Raw genomic sequence first — 17,682 nt, 5'->3', positions numbered from 1 at the left:
CCTGCTTCTCCCACTTGTGCTCTCTCTCTCTCTCTCTAAAATAAATATCTCATTTACAAAATTAAAAATAAAATAAAAAATAAAAAAGCACCGATCTAAATTATGGTTAAGGTCCTAACATTTAAAAAGAATAATGAAGGACACAAAGGATAATAGTCTCAGTGTTTTGCTGTCACCTCTCAAATAAAATTGAGGAAGCTCCTGGAACACGAAAAGTTATTTCTCATCTCTTGAGCACAAATACTGAGGATAAGTCCAAAAATTATTGCTTGAACCCAACAGTAAGCCTCTGGGCTTTGTGTTTTTCGCAGTCACACTAGTTCAAAACTTTGCCACATTTATCCTAGCTTCTGGGTTGTTACAGAGTCACTTGTGCATGGCTGACTATTACTACTCCTTTTCCACTGAAACTTTACTCATGATAATTCTCTAAATAGGTTAACAACCCTATAGCAGAAAACACACCTTAATCCTAACTTGTTCAGAGAAATGGAGGGGTAATGACAAAGAAAAGAAAGGGGATGAGAAAAAAAATAGGAAGGTAATTGTACATATGTGAGGGGAGCGGGGGAGACAATTGGAAATGCCGGAAGAAGGGGAAAATAGGTAAAAGGGAAATGCAGGAAAGAAAAAATAAATCAATTCAACTGTTTTAGACATCTACTGTTGAAATTCTGCCCAACATCCTCCTCTTTTCTGAGGAAACTACTACTCCCCCACTCCAACTATCAGATGATACCAGGAGCTGCCATTCATGGTCCCACAAAGTATTTCCAGCTACAGGAATAGGCAAGTGATCCAAACTGGGTTAATGAGAAACTTTCTTTAGGGCTTTTCATAGCAGAGCTGGAAGTATAAGCATATGGGCAGAGGGAAGATATTTTCTCTAAGAAAAGTGATAAAGAAAAATGGTTGCCAGGTGATAGGAAACCATATAACAGAGAAAAAGAAACCTGCAACAAGAGAATGAAGCCAACCAACAAAGAGAAGCAGCAGGGAGGGTGGGACAGAAAGCTCTGCAGAAGTACCTGCAACTGGCCCAGGCTCCTGTGGTTAGCCCTTCCCCACAATCTGCAAACTATGCTAGTATTTTTCAATAAATCTCCTATATTGGACAGGATGGTTCAAACCGGCTTTCTGTTGCATGGAACCAGGAGTCTTGAATAAAAGTCTTGAGTAAGATGTCCAAATTTTATCACAAAATTAGTCAATCCATTCATTGTTTCATTCAGAAAACAATTTTTGTCCACCCACACTGTGATATTCCACAGAAATATCATGACTACTGAGTCAGAGATCCAAAATTTAAGGAAACTACAAGGAAACGGTAAAAGAAAAACCACATTAAAATTGAGGAAAATATGGAGAACATAGACAATATACCAAATTTCAGTATCTTACCATGTTGGTCATGCTGTGTCTCACCATCAGTCTTTAATTTAAAAGCAATATACAAGATTCAAGAATTAATTATCCTGGACAAAATAACTAGGATTTTAAATATTTTTTAAGGTTAACTGACAACTGAAATCAAATGAGTATTCATCTCCCCTAAAGTCAGAATACAGACAATGTGCCTAGTGTCATGATAATTATTTAAGACTGCTTTATAGTCAGTACAATTATCCAAAAGAAAGAGAGAATAAGACAAGAGGTAAAATTATCTTTATATATAAGTAATATGACCGTGTGTCCAGATTACTCAAGCAGATCTTCAGCAGGATTATATGAAAAAAATATGATGATTTAACAAGGTGGGCATTTGATAATATGTAAAAATCAATAGCTTTTCTTTTTTTTCCCCCAGGGGGAAATAAATATCAAGGATTTATTTATTTATTTATTTATTTATTTATTTATTTATTTATTTATTTATTTATTTATTTAACAAGCAGAAGGGGAAGGGGCAGAGGGAGAAAGAAACTCTCAGGTAGGCTCCATACTCAGTGCAGAGCCAAGGCAGGGCTCAATCTCATGACCCTGAGGTCAAGACCTGAGCCATAAAGAGTCTGACACTTAACCAACTGAGCCACTCGGGCACCCTTTATTTTATTCTTTTAAATTATACTTGACATATTACTTTCAGGTATACCCATTGTGATATAATAATTACTGTATATACATTGAAAAATGCTCAAGAGTCCCATGCTTAACCTACTCAGCCACTGAAGCACCCCAAGCTCACCACATCAGAGTGGCCGTAGCCTAGCAATGCAAAACAAAGGTGCCCTAGACCACCCACAAATCCATCAGATCAAATCAAATCTGTCTTAAGTCATTGTATTTTATAGTTATTAGACCTCAAGAAAACCTAAGTGCTACAGAGAAAGAGGTATTATTACTTAATATATACTGCTAAAGCATCTTTTAACCAGTTCTGGGGAAAATGAGTTAGATTCCACTTTCGGTACCCGCAACAAAGTATTTTTGCTTAAAGATTTAAACAGAAAAGAAACAAGTGTTTCTAAAAATAGTTTTAAAATGCTAGATACTTCTTAAAGCATGATACAAAACAAAGTCATAGTATAAATGACTAATTAATCTGAAAAAGTAAATTAGCAAAACCAAAATATATCAACAAATTCATATTATTATGCGGGACAGAGAATGGGACAACTTTTTTTTTAAACACATATAGAGCTGTTATAAATCAGTAAGAGAAGACAAAATAATGTCACGAAAAGGAAACCTTTGCGATAAAAAATGTAAGTGGATTAAAGTATTTTTAAAGTGCTGAATATTGATATTCATTTAAATTTTAATAAAATTAGTTTTTCACTCATCAGATTAAGAAACAAATCTTAAATAACGGCAGAAGAGTGTGGAATCAACCATGTTCAAGCACTGTTGAAAACTATTTTTTTCTTTTTGGTAGAGAGGAGGAAAGAAAGAGAGCACTAGTGTGTGTGCCAATGAGAGAATGGGGGGGTGGGTGGAGAGTCAAAGGCAGAGAGAGATTCTTAGCAGGTTCCACGCCCAGACACAAGGCTGGATCTCACAGCCCTGAGATCACAAACTGAGCCGAAATCAAGAGTCCCATGCTTAACCTACTGAGCCACCGAGGCACCCCAAGCATTACTGAAAACTAGTAAATCGAAATATTTTGGGGGTAGCAATTTGTCAGAATTCACCAAAATTATAGATAAATACACAGCCAATAATACAGTAATTACACTTCCAAAATGTATTTGTTAAACAAGCTCACACATGCTTGGACATATTGTATTATTACTTATAATAGAAACAACTTTGAAAATGACCTATTGATCCAGCAATAATGCTGCACTTAAACAGATTACCACATAAGTTACAAGTATGAAGTTGTTCTTTTTTTTACTGATATGAAAAATTCCCCAAAGCATATATTTATATTAAAAATGTATGGAACATTTTAAATAATATATTTCCATAGAAAGGAAGAAAGGAGAAATGAAGTGTGTATGTGTCTACAAAATCTCTGGAAGTTATTTAAGTAACAAGAAGAAAAGAAAACCAGATTGTTGTTTAAATGAATGGAACCTACAGCCCCTGGGCAGATGGCTGTCTTCAACCAAAAGTTAAGTCTTGCCATTCCTCAGATGATGCTATATTAGAAGACTCATTTCTCCTGGTAAATGCAAAAGTGAATAATGGACTGCTTAATATTCAAGAGGGTTACATTTCCTCTCCTCCTAAGGAAGATGTAATCCAGATAGATAGTATATGTATCAATGAAAGTCTAAAGAAAGTCATATTTTCCCTGTTCTTACCCTGCCAATTACCAATGTGTAGGTGTTCAGCAAGAGAAAAATCCATGAAATTTTAACATCTCTTGAGTCAGCTCTTCATGGTTTTCAATACTGTACTTGTTAGAACAATAAACATGATCTACTTTTCATGTTAGAAATTCAAATCATAACAAAAAGAAAGAAATTCAAATTATGATGTGATTATTCACTCTTAGGGTTTTACATGCTAATGGATGTAAAAGTTGATGGCCTATCAACATTTTTCTCATCCAGGTAGCTAAAAAAGTGATTAAAATGATTCAAGATGTCCAGTGAAATACAAGCAAAATTGGTTTTGCTCTTTACTGGAAACTGTCTTGGGAAAGTTGCCATTTATTAATGGGAATAACTACGACTGACGTCACTGAACTAGAACGAGGTTATTTTCCTTTATATTTATTTCCCTCGCGTTCTGATACACACTTTTGAAAAAAAGTGGCCAGTTTTTCTAATGTCAAGCCAACAGATACTTACATAAATACTACATCAGTGAAGGAAGATGGAAAGCACTTATTTATACTAGATACTAAGCTCTGAACTTTTCATAGGGCACTGTTAGACTCATGAATTACAGCAGTGACCATGGCAGATATCCCATCTCATCATAAAGTTATAATTTACTATGAGAGTCAGATATGAATCTATTACACAAAAACCTTGTACAACAGGTTTTTGGCACATGCATTTCATTGACCAAATTTAGCCATATGCTCCAGGGAAACAGAAAAATCATTCAATTCAAATCCCCTTAAACATCTCCTTCCAGTAAATATACTTTTGGCCTACATGGTTCCAGAGACAGGAAGACCAGAACTCAAAGGCACAGAGAAACAAAAGACATGGGAGCTTGGCTTCTGAGTGTCCATGTGCCAAGTCTAAGCAATTAATAAGCTCTTACATGGATTTTCAAGTCTATTTAAAAGGCAGCCTTTTGTCTCACATACATACATCAGTATGCAACTTTGAGGTAAGATAAAACACTCTGTGATTACAATTATGAAAGGTACTTTGAAGACTAAGTAGTAACGAAGGCTGTTATAAAAGCATAATGGGTTCATTTTCTGGCAGGGGGCGGGGGTGCAGACAGGGACTAGAGAAGGCCAGATTCCACTGACTAAGGGATGAGGACAGGGGTGGGAAAGAAATGAAGGATGTGAGCATTTCAGTGAAGACTCCCGGGTACATGGATTTTGGTACCTCCAGGAGGAAATGAGAAAATAGAATACCTACTTGAGCAATGGTTCTCAGAGTTTGGTCCAGCAACCTCTGGGGGTCCTAAAACTCTTACAGGACTCCACTAGGACAAAATTATTTTAATATGATGCTATTTGTCTCATCACTCTCATTGACTTGCAATTGACGGTGCAGTTTACCATTGGCTACGTGACTTACAATACTGTAAGTATGAACAGAAATAAAGATGAAAATCCAACTGTCTTCTGGTAAGCCAGATGCTACAGGTCTTTGGAAAAATGTAAAATGGTGTCTTTTTTACTATTGTTGCTTTGTACAATTTATTTTTCACTCATTTGATCGCTCATTTGAACAATCTGATCATGGCGTGCCTTGGTTTACCTTCTTCATGCCCCTTGTGCTTGGGACTCAATGAGACCCTGATCCATGAGTTTATATACTTTCTACAAAATTAGGTAAAGCTTTAGTTATTATACCTCCAAATCCTCTTTCTGCCCCCCTCCCAGTTCGGGGACTCAAATTACACATATACCAGGCCACATGAAGTTGTCCCATAAATCCCACACTCCACTCCTTTATAAATTTTCTTCTCTCCCTGTTTTTCCCTCTGGATAACTTATATTGCTGACTTCAGGTTTACTTTTTTTTTCTCTTCAGTAGTGTCAAATCTGTTATAAATTTCAAGTGTATCTTGAATGTCACATATTGCGGTTTCAATCTCTACAAATTCAATTTGAGTCGTTTTCAATATCTTCCATGTCTCAAGTTTTCGCACAAAGAATATAGTTATAACAACTGTTTTAATATTCTTATCTGCTAATTCCAACATCTGCATCACTTCTGGATCAGTTTAGATAGATGCTGCTCCTCATTATGAGTTGTGTTTTTCTGCTTCTTCACACGCTTGGTAATTCCTTTTTTTTTTTTTTTTAATCGAATGCCAGACATTGTGAATTTTAAACTGTCGGGTGCTGCATATTTTTGTATTCTTGTATATTTTATTGAGCTTTGTTGTGGAAAGCAAAGAAGTCACTTAGAAACAGTTCAATCCTTCTATGTCTTGCTTTTGAGACTTCTGAAGCAGAACTAGTATTCAGTCCGGAACTTTGTTCCCACCACCAGGGCAGGATGGTTCTGAGGACTCTCCCCACTGTCCTGTAAATGAGGTTTTCAGGTAAGGCTCATGGGGATGGGCACTATTCCCAGCCCTGTGTGAGCACCAAGCATTGTTCCTTCTGATTCCTTTAATTGCTTCTTTCCCCGGCCCCCGGTTGCTACTTCACAGTTCTCAACTAGAGAGCCAAGGGAACTCTCTGCAGACCTCCAATGCTTTTGCTCTGTGCAGCTCCCTCTTTTCTGGAATTCCGGCCTGTGAATTCTAGTAACCTTGGTCTCCTCATACTCCCTAGCTGCCTGGCTCAGCCTGGTTCTGCATCCCTTATACTATTGTCTGGAGGCGCCCTCAAGGTGGTAAACTGAGACAACTGCAGGGTTCACTCTGGTTCCCATCTCTTAGGGATCACATCCCTTCATTATCTGATGTCCAGTGACTTGAAACCCATTTTTTCCTTATATTTTGGTTATCTCAGAGAGTAAATCAAGAGCCTGTTATTTATCTTCCCCCATTATCCCTTCCTCTTTCATCTCACAACAACCCATGAATTGGGTATTATTATCCCTACCTTACACATGAAGAAATTGGGGCACGTGACTTGGTTCACTTAAGTTCACTGAACTTGTAGTGATAGAGCTAAGACTTTTAAGCATTTCTTCGCAAGTTCTTGCAGACAGCCGTGATGATAGACTGCCTCCAGAGGAGGTGAGATAGTTGAATGAATATTTAGCAACTGAGAAATTTTTATAAAATCAGCTAGATTCTCACCTTTGTAAATTGGTATTGAGACACTTCTCCTCGAAAGGCTAATGAATGAACTAAGTGAGCCCTGAAAGCTATACACAGCAATGATCCTAAGGACTAAAGTTTTTTTTGTTTGTTTGTTTTTTTTTGTTTTTTCAGTCTTTGGTCAACCACCAAGTTGAAGTTTCCATCCCCTTCACAACAAAGACAGTAAGCAGATACCAGGTCACTTCTCAAACAGTGAGGAGGCATTCACTAATTTCTAAAGCACTGGTCCATGTCAAAATTAATCTCTTTCTGAGAAAGGTCTCATTTATATTACAACTAAATATATTAGAAGTAATAAACTGGTTGCCTTAGCTTCTACCCAATTGATGCAACATATAAAAATAACAAACTCCAAAACTTAAAGGACATGCCCCCTATACATTCTTCCCCACAGGACACTAGGACACAGACCAGACCGGTTTTCCTTTACGTGTTCTCCAACGCTCTATTTCTTCTCATCTTGGAAGGTAATCGCACCTCCCTAAAACTTTTGCAAATCACATTTAAAGATAAACTGCAGCATGGCAAGTAGTTGAGAAAGGAAATACTATGATGAATTTTATATGTAATTTGAGATCATGTCACATTTAATACTATGTGTAACTTAACACAGGTCACCAACTTTCTAATGAGTGAAGAATTATAAGGAGTATTCACCAGCAAAATCATGGAGCACCACACACACTCCATCCTGAAGCAGCATATGAAATCAACGGCGGCCTATTTAGGTTTTTTACTCCAGGCAAGACTCTATGCCAGGGTAGACCTCGCGTTTTCATTGTGCATATTAATGATCTCTTTTCAGTTTTGAAACACAAAAGATGTGAACAATGGAACTGGATCACACTGTCTTACTGGGAAACTGGAAATTAATTCTGGCCTGTATTTACTTGAAGAGCCTGGGCTCTGCAGCCAGCCTGCCTGCTTTGCTTCTGGGCTACTCCACTTTGGGAGAATCAGAGCTTTGTGGCCTTGGCACGTTCCTCAACCGCTTGGTGTCTCGGGTTCCTCATTTGTGGAAAGAGAAAGAGCAGTGTTAACTCACAAGCTTGTAATGAAATTTAAATGAGTTAATATATATGAAGCACTTAGAACACAATCAGGCACTCAGCAAATGGACAACCGGGGTTAATTAACATTGTTTTTATTATTAAAAGAAGGTATCCAATAAAATCAATTCCATCCATCTCTTTTTTATTGGTTATTTGGACCTGGTCTAATTAGAATATGATGCCAGCACATGACGGTTTCCAAACTCTGGTCATCTCGTGGGTGGGAATGAGGCACTGAGATACACCCTATTCTTATTTAAGGAGATTGCTTGACATTTTCTCAGTGCTATCATTACAAAATCTGTGCTCTAGGCAAACAGGAAAAGATCACAAATCAATTTTATGAATGGCAAAAAAAAAAAAAAATAAGGCAAAGACTGCTTAAGTGATTTGCTTGAGTCACCCATGAAACAAATTTCACTCAATCCACCTGCAGGAGTAAATCAGTGAGTTACATGTGAATAGAGCTGTTACAATATAAAAACACCCAGACCTCCAAAAAAGTTTTATCGGTAACTGGGAGTGAGTTTTTATAAACTGGTTCTCGGTTTCATACAAATCATCAAGTATGCCTTTGATTCTGGAAGTCATTTGAATCTATTCTCCATTATTCACAATGAAAGAAGGGAGGGGGTGCAGACGAGGCTTTTTTGTGTGTGTGAAATTCTCCCTAATTTTCAAGCCTGGTGTCCTGTAATAGAACTCAAGTGTAAAGTCCCTCAAGACCCCAAACCAGAAGAAACAAGAAGGACCAGGAGGAGGAACTGCCTAGCAAAGGTGGAAGAGTAAAGAGGGAATGAATGCATCGCCCCCTGGAAACCCAAACCAAGTTCCAATATCTAATCAGTATAAACAATGAGAAACTATTAACACATGGTACGAATTCAACTGTGAAAGTTCCTATGGAAAAAAATGCCTCCACTGACATCACTTGGGCTCTGACTGTGCATCAGCCTAGGCAGAGGCACAAGCCTGCATTCCACTGACATCACCTCAGGTGCATGCAATTTGGGGACATGAAATAAAGTTCATGAAAGTATCCAGCTTCCCTTAAAAAGAGGCAGTTTATTCCCCCTTCACTTAAGCGTGACTAAAACAAATACTGTAAAATTCCATTCCACTGAGTAGTTTATTTGGGTTTATTTGGTCATTTGAACACATCACTCCAAGGACTATTTCTCCGGAGAATATCCATGGAGCCATGGTTTACTTCATTTATCCAGGTTTCATTTGACTCACTAGATTAAAAACCTTTTTAAAAATCCGAATGATGCTTGTGAGGAAATCAAAACGTCTTCATTAAATGTTGGTATACCCCATGCACTAGAGACTGCCTTTTTATTTTTTTTTATCCTCCCTCCTTCCACCAGAGGTCATGTTATAATCCGCTCAACTGAAAATATGTCTGAGGTTCCTATTTAAAGAAAAAAAAAAAAAAGAAAAAGAAAAAAACAACGGCTTCACACTTGTGTGACTCATTTTTGTACGTGTTTTTTTAAAAAGAATAGGTAAGACCTATATTTGAAAATCTGCTTTCGTTGAAAAACATGTATTCAACAAGGCCCTATGGTAAACATTCAAAAATAAGATGACTTCAGTCTCCCAAGCTTGTAAAATTGGATTTTTCCTACATATAGCCTAAAAGGCACGATCAAATTAAATTTAGCCCACTTCTCATCTGTTAGGACTACAATTGTTTCCCTAGACATTTTAGTTAAAATGAGAGTCTCGAAAGCACCTGCAGTCACTGTAACACGGGGTCTCTGACCTACTCTACACCTAAAAGCGAGGGGTCTATAAAGCAGTCCTGCATTCGAACAGTCTTTGTCAAGCTGTCAGGCCCAGACGCCTGGCCTCCCTGAAAGTGCTAATTCCTTTCTTAAATTCATCGCATATGTAACCACTGGTGCCAAGGGGCTCTCAGTAAACCCATCTCACATCTTAAACCATAAACCATTTGCTCATTGATTTCTTCAAACTCTCTATGACTGCCTATGATTCCTTTCAAGACATGTGATTGCACCTAGTGTCCTTGATTTTAAACCAAATTCTTCTACTCCACTGGAGTCCTTAAACAGCTCAATAGCTCCCTCTAGCCTCCTTTTATAGACGACACCCGCAGATCACATTCTATCAGAGGTCAGGGGGCCACAGTGGGATTATTCTTATTCCCTGGGCTCAACTTCTGTTCAGAGGCTCATCAAGATACTCCACTGATCCAAACCCAAGGATGCACAATGCCAAACGGCTGTGGTGAAGCACGAAGACAACAGCCATTCAGAATTACTAAATGACAGGAAGCAACAATCAAATACGGGTTTATGGATAGCCTCAAAATCTATAAATAACTTGCCCATGAAAAAGAAGGCATATAAAAAAAAATTGAGAGCCATACATGTTATTGCTTAGTATTTTATCCTTTTAGTATGGAATATTTTTGCTGTTCACATAAGCTGCATATTTTATAAAATGGAATCTGATTCTTCACATTCAAAATGAAATGTGTTATGAAGAATAAAAATAACCCTCAAAAAGCCACATGCCAATTATTATCCACAATGGGTAAGAGGGATACACAGGATAAGCACTTCAGCTCACTACAAAATACGTGTATTTTTTTTATAGATAAGATAGAATTTCGAGACTCTCTCCCACCCTAATAGACAAATTATGATCTTATTGAAGCTTGCCTTTCTATTTGTGCCAACTTATAGATGCTATAGATTTTTCGAAATAACAACAAACCATGTTTTTAACATTAAATTTTTAAGGTATGTTACCTTGGCCAAAGATTGATTTTAAAATTACATATAATTTGCTGCCAGTGTTTTCATTACTCAGCAGAAGGCTAGGATTATTTTCAAAATGTAATGCCCTGTGTGACTACAGATGATAACAAATGTTAGCAATAAGTTGCCCTTTCTGTATGTCATCATGATATCCACTTCAGAAACAAAACAAAACAAAACAAAACAAAACAAAACTGAACACTCTACCCTGAAAATCTAGTTGCCTCCAAATTTACATGGTAAATATGTTTAATTTTCCTCCTCTGTCCATACAAATTAAAGTTTGGAGGCTAAGTACAATAGAATTTCAAATTTGCAAACGTCTTTAGTGATAGGTTAGTTCCGTCTTTGTTTTTGCAGATGCAGGTATTAAAGAAATGACTTGTCCAAGATCAAAGCTACGTTAGTACAAGAACCAAAGTTAAAGCCTGGATCCCTTGACCTCTGTCCTAGGGCTCCATTACATTTTATTGCTAGCTACCTTTTATTCCCAGTGTTAAGAACAGGATTGTTGCTGTTTAAAAATGTCCTTATCGTTGTAGAAAACACTTTAATACCTTTTTCTGCCCATCCCCCTCCTTCCTCTATTAATTTAAAAAAAAAAAGACTTTTATGTTCTGGATTTGTGGTGTAACAAAGACCTGGCCCAAGTTATATACTGAATCCCACTACTGTAGATAGGAAGCACATGGGCCTTGAGCCAATTAAAATAAACAAGCCCACTGAATCATAAGGCCTATTTATTTTCCACGGTATTACAAGATGAACAGATTTCTGCAAACTCAGTCTTGTAAGGGAAGGTGTGAGCTGAACTTGACATTCTATGATAGTAACAGATGACAAGACAAAATGTGCAAATCATATTCCTAAACTAAACTGTCTAAGAAAAACCCACGGGAAGAAAATGTACTGATGTTAGTGGTTGATATTCAGTATTTTACACTTTTTTAAAAATGAAAAAGGTATTAAAATACAATCTTCCTGGACCAGCTGGTAATGTCCTAACCTGATAGACTTTAATGTAATTAGATGCTATCATGACAATTTAGCTTTGAATGGGCATCTTTTTTTTTTTTACTAATAATAATGATATCTAAAAAGTACTGAGTTTTAATTATATGAAGGTATGTTCCCATCTATCCATCTATCTAATAGGATATACATGTATTCATTTTATCATCAAAACACTCTATAGGACGGATACTATTAGTATCCCCATTTTACAGATATATACAGTGAGGCTCAGAGATTAAGCTTGTCCATTATTAACCTCCTTAACCCATTAATTAACCTAATTAACTTGCAAGTAAAAGAACTGTGATTACGATCTAGCAGTCTGGTACCAGAATATGTGATCTTGATCACTATACTATTTACAATAAAAAAAAATTTGATGGGTATTATTATGTTCACAGATATTTAAAATAAATTGTGACAGAAAGTAACATGAAAAGTGATTTTCTCAATTTGAATATTCACGCTGAAGCGTCAGAAAGTTCCTGAAGGAACATAAAGAAATCTTTTCTTTTGACATCGAACAAATTTAACTAATGGATTCAAGTGTCCAATAGCTTTATTTATTTATTTATTTATTTGGTCCTGAAATAATTCCAAATGGTCATTTACCAAATGTTCTGAACAGGTACACTTTGAGTAGCTGGGGTAGGTCAGACAGTGAAATACAGTTACATAAAATAACTGATTAATCCAACTTTAGAGAGAAGAATTATACCACCGAACAAGTACAAATTTTATGTTTATAAACTGAAATGGCATGAATAAGAAAAAGTAAAAACTTTAGATCTATAACTTTTAACCTGACCCCAGAGATTTAAAAAGCTGTAATTGAACCCGACTTTCTCCTTACTTGATGGAGAAGACCCTGAAAGAGGAGATCCAACTCTATAGGAAAGAACAGAATTGGAAAGTTGCTCTCTGTGGATTTCTCAGGGACAGTGAAGCAGGGACCCACCTCGCTGGCATACACCCACCTGGAAGAGTTTCATGAATAACCCTAGACCTGGGGAACTTGACCAGGCAACTCTGAACAGAGAAAAGTGTAAGATGGGCCACATGGGGGAACCTGAGGGTACTGAGTCTTCTGGTCTCCTGGTCTTAGTTTTGCGACCTTATGAGCACTGTGAATGGCCAGCATACCTGGGATGTCTTGTAAAGCTTGAGATTTGCAGTGGATAAAAAACCTTCATGAATCAGTAACACAGCCCCTGTTCCTGCCCCGTAAAAACTGCTACAGTGAGAATTGTGGGATGTAATCCAAACAGCCCCTTACTCAAGGCGGCTGACAGAACACAGGGTCAGCCACCTTCCATGAGCAAAGGAAATAAGGCATGCTGATTATTTAAGCCAGTAGAAAACAAGATAGATAAAAAAATGACCCCAACATATGACATTTTAAAATCTGCGAAATATGATTTTTAATCTCTGACATCCCTCACCACCAGTAACTGCCAAGTTTATATGCAGTACAGAGCTACTCCAAGCAAATTCTGACCTTTTAAGTAGATTCAGATAAACTGGACAAAGGTGAATAAATTCTAAATCAGTTAAAGAAACATACTGCAAGGTAGGAAATGGTTACACTCATGATTCATAGTATTTGTCATAAAATATCTTTTAAAAAACCTAGAATATCTCCTTTTGTGAATTAGGAACGACAAAGTCAATTTTCGCTTTATCAAGACTTTTTGTCACAGAGAAGTAATCATCTTCTTATGCTTTGATACTTGCATCATTCAGAGTTCACATTTTTATTTTACCATTAAATTGGCTTAAAATAACTTTCCTCCTTAGAAATGTGTCTGGTTTTTTAAAAAACAATAAAGAACATTATATATATATATATATTTAACCTATAACAAACTATCAAAGTTGATGAAAGTTATTAGTCTCAGGAGCTATGTGCATATATTTATATATATTTATATATGAATTTTTATATTATATACATATAAATAAATATATATTTTTAAGTAGACTCCACGCCCAGCGTGGAGACCAATGCAGGGCTTGAACTCATGACCCTGAGATCAAGACTTGAGTTGAGATCAAGAGCTGGACACTTAGACCAAGCCACCCAGGTGCCCCTCATGAATGCTATTCTATCTCAAATTTCATAACAACAATGCTCATAGCGTACCAAAAATAACCCCACAAAAATGAAAAAATAAAGAGCCTCATGAGAAGAACATTATTTTAGAGACAATATGATCTTTTAGAGCACAGAGATTCAATCCTATTTCTTTGTTAACAATTGAGCTCCATTTGGCCAATGAACACCTCTGATTCAGACTGCTGTCCAATGATAGTAGTCTTTGACTTTTAAGTTAATATTAGCAATGTACTTCCTTTGCATCGTGGTAATGATTACACACTGAAAGGCCCACTCCCCAAAAATGGATCCCATAGTGAACAAAAATCTTTAGCAAATATACACTGAAAACCTGGCATTAGAGTGTTCTTCCTAAAATATATTTAAGGAGAGGAATGAATTGAATCTCTTCCATAGTACTACTTCTGGTAGCGTCTGACCCTTTCTTAGCCGTTGAGATGTTGCTTTTTGCTTCTTAAGAACAAAAACAAATAATAAAATGTACTCTTTCTCTGTAACTGACTTTCACTGGCATATTAAAAAAATATCTCCGGTTCTGATAACTGAAAATTCCAAATGCTTATATTCTTGAAAATAGGCAGGAAAGAGTTAACATGATTATTTATACTCAATCCCCACACCTGGGGGGCGGGGAGGGTGGGAATATGTTTTTAAACCTTTAATTATAGGGATGAAAAGTACAGGGGTCCCCACCAATTGTGAAGTCCAGTGAGGAATAAAGCATTGTAACCTCAGCTGTCAGCATAAAAAGCATCTCTCAGAAGCTTCGTTCCAACTATAATAACTTGGTGTGCTTGCTAGAAAAAAAAATTTATGATCATATGAGCTTCATGCATGATTGATACCATTACTGTTTATTTTAAGACTGTCCTTGAGAATCAATCAAATAAAGCATTCCCAGTGTATGTTTTGCAACACAGAATGAAGAACACAATATAAGTGCTTTTCTGGAGAAGATGTGATGGACTGTTCTTCCTATTAGGGCTTCCTACCAAAAAGAAATATCTAATAAAGGTGAACTAGGCAGAAATTCATGTCAGAAAATATCCTGTCATCCCATGTTCTTTGCAGGATGTTGAGTTAACCAGCAGCTACTCTTATGATTAAAAAAAAAAGAAAAATAGAGATTATCATTACACATAAGGAAGTATATAAACCCAGCTAAGGATATGCTCAAGTGCTTAAAAAATAATAATTGAGAATAATACAAACTATGAAGCATAATCTAAGTCATTAGGAAATCTCCTTTGTATCAAATAAGGTTTTTAAGGTCTCAGATGTCACCAGCCTCTTACCATTCATAATTAAATATTTGCATTGTATAATAAATATGGATGACATAACTTAAATATCCTAAAAATGGGAAAATAACTTTTTCTCATCAACTATTTTTTTCACATATATATTGATGAAAGGATCATGCAAATTTAAAAGGAAATTTCTTTTTTAGTAAAATCAACTTTTTTGCATAATAGTACCTGATTGAACTGATGGGAATTCACACTGTAGACACACAATAAAATTTATGTCTTTAGCCTCAAAAAGAAAACCTAATTATCATCCAGTGATGCTATTCCAACCATCTCTGAAAGCAAACCTGAGACTTTCCCCCAAGCAAGTAGCCATCAATCCAGACCCTCCCTTCTACTTCACAGCGAGCAAAATAAAACCCAGCACTTACTTTTACCCACCTTCCCCTGCCCCACCTTTCCACCATCACCATCATCACCAAACCGAAGCAATAGGCCCTTCTGCTTACAACATAAAAATCAGCTTGCCACTTTCATTCCTTCAGTCTATAAACTAATCCCTCCTTCATTCTGACATTAAAGTATCTCTTGATTTCAGTGTTAGAAAAAAATCCATCTGTGGCACCTAATTCCAAAAAGTTCAAATTTGCAATCAAGACAAGTCTGGACTTTCAACCCCTTTGCATCTCTCTCTCTCTCTCTCTCTCTCTCTCTTTAATCCAGGAAACCAAAGTTGTTATTTTTCAAAAGGTTAAACAGTTTGGGTTTCTGAACTGCGGTTTTTGTGTAATACAATCGTACTTAAGGTCTCTAAACTTCTTTAACTCTTGATAATGGTTCTTACTTCTTCAAACACTTTCTCTACCCACCACCACTTATTACATGGAGTCCCCAGAACAGTTCATATAAACACAGAGTTATATTCAGAATATGGCCTCACACACAGCATTTATTATGCACACTTTGTATATCAATCTGTTACATGAAACATGTTCAAGGGCTACGCAACAGGTCCTGCTATTGTGTAAACACACACTCCCAACAGGATGACAGGCAGCTTTAAGGAATCAAGAATATATATATATATATTTTTTTTTTTTTTTAAATCACGTTATTCTTGAGAGACTGGATTGTAATGCTTCTGAGAGGTCAGAGGACAGCAGATCTAATCAAAAGGCGTATATTTTACTAAAACCCTCTTTCTGTCTTTGTGTACCACCGGGCATGCTATAAACGGGACTCAGAGCCCAGGTGTAGACACACTTCCACCGATTTACTGCACATCACTGCCTTTAGTGCTGAGCTGATGACAGCAAGAGTACTTTGGCAGAGGTCTGACAAGTCCTTATCCTCAACTTCCCTCCTGCTTTATGTCCGTCTGTTCCCAAAGCAATCAAAGCAAAACACATGACAGAACCCCAACCTCTCAAGTCTGGCCACGGGAGTGTGAAATCAAATTAAAAACACACCTCACAACTATTCCATCGGGCCACGTTTGTGTTCAACGGGCGGGGGAGGGGAAGAGAAGACACTTTGCAAGAGATGGATCTCATGTCCCTTCCTCTGTGCAGCCAGATCTAGTTACAGTGTATTAAGTTGTGTCTAAATAATGAGAAAAAGACCCTGCCCGGTCCAGTGTTTGCAGCACAGAGGGGTGTTATTCAAACCTATCAAGTGTTCCCACGCTCTACACCGCCCCCCCCACCCCCCATTCTGGAGTCTCGGATCTTGACCTCCTTTGTTAGGCACCGAACCCGGGGAGGAAGGTTTCAGGAACAATACCGGGGGAAGCACAGGATGCCCGGCCGTGCCCTCCGTCCCGCCCGAACCGCTCCTTGGTCCCCAACTCAGCCTGCCCCTATTAGGGCGCACGTCTGCGAGACGCAGGACTTCGCCCCTTCCCCGGGTGGCGAGCGGGGACCGGCCACGGCTGCGCCCCGCCGGGCTTTGTGCCGCCGGGGATAACGGATCCCCAGCCTCGCGCGCATCCATCACCTACGAGCCAGGGAAACTCGGCTGCAAAGGCGCCGCCGTGCAGAGCCCCGGGCTGCTCCGCGCCGCCGGGATCCCCAGGAGCGAAGCGGGGAGCTTCGGGGAGCAGCCCAGGCGAGGGGGAAGGAAGGAAGCTCTCACACTCTTACCTCCACATTGAAATACTGCTCCGTTCCGCAGACGGTAGCACATAAAATCCAAAGCAAGGTTTGCAAGAAAAATACCCCCGTGTGATGCACGAAATCCAACCGTCTTCCAGTGCTGAATGTGAGTAAGATCATAGTGAACTGTGCTTCAATGGATGCACGAGCTCCCGGCGTTCTTCTCCCTCTCTCCCTCTCCCTCCCTCCCTGGTTTCCTGGCAAAAAAGAAAAAAAAGAAAAAGAAAGAAAAAAAAGAAAAAAAAGAAAAAAAAAAAAAAGTCCTCCGGCTGGGCAGGGAGCCTGCAGGTTCACCCACGGCCCGGCGAGGGGAGGGCGCGCAGGGCCCGGCGCTCGGCAGCCCCCGGGGAAGCGCGGCGGGGGCAGGCTCAGCAGCAGCCTGCGTTCACCATCCTCGGGGGCCCGTCGCCGGGAACGTGGCGCCCAAGTTCACCCGCGGTT

General features: G+C 38.2%; 1 protein-coding gene across 2 annotated transcripts in view; it reads right to left on the bottom strand.

The window, feature by feature from the left end:
• MMP16 (matrix metallopeptidase 16) overlaps positions 1-17,362 on the bottom strand; it is a 305,079-nt gene extending 287,717 nt beyond the window's left edge. For both annotated transcript variants that reach the window (XM_072803989.1, XM_072803988.1), the window contains exon 1: positions 17,230-17,362. In XM_072803989.1, the coding sequence (XP_072660090.1) occupies positions 17,230-17,361 (132 nt within the window). In that variant the 5' untranslated portion in view covers position 17,362. The remainder of the gene's footprint in view (positions 1-17,229) is intronic.
• Between the last annotated feature and the right edge of the window lie 320 nt (positions 17,363-17,682).

Source organism: Canis lupus, chromosome 28 (genome assembly GCF_048164855.1).
Source record: "Canis lupus baileyi chromosome 28, mCanLup2.hap1, whole genome shotgun sequence".
Taxonomy (NCBI): domain Eukaryota; kingdom Metazoa; phylum Chordata; class Mammalia; order Carnivora; family Canidae; genus Canis; species Canis lupus.
This window is presented reverse-complemented; position numbering and strand designations above follow the sequence as displayed.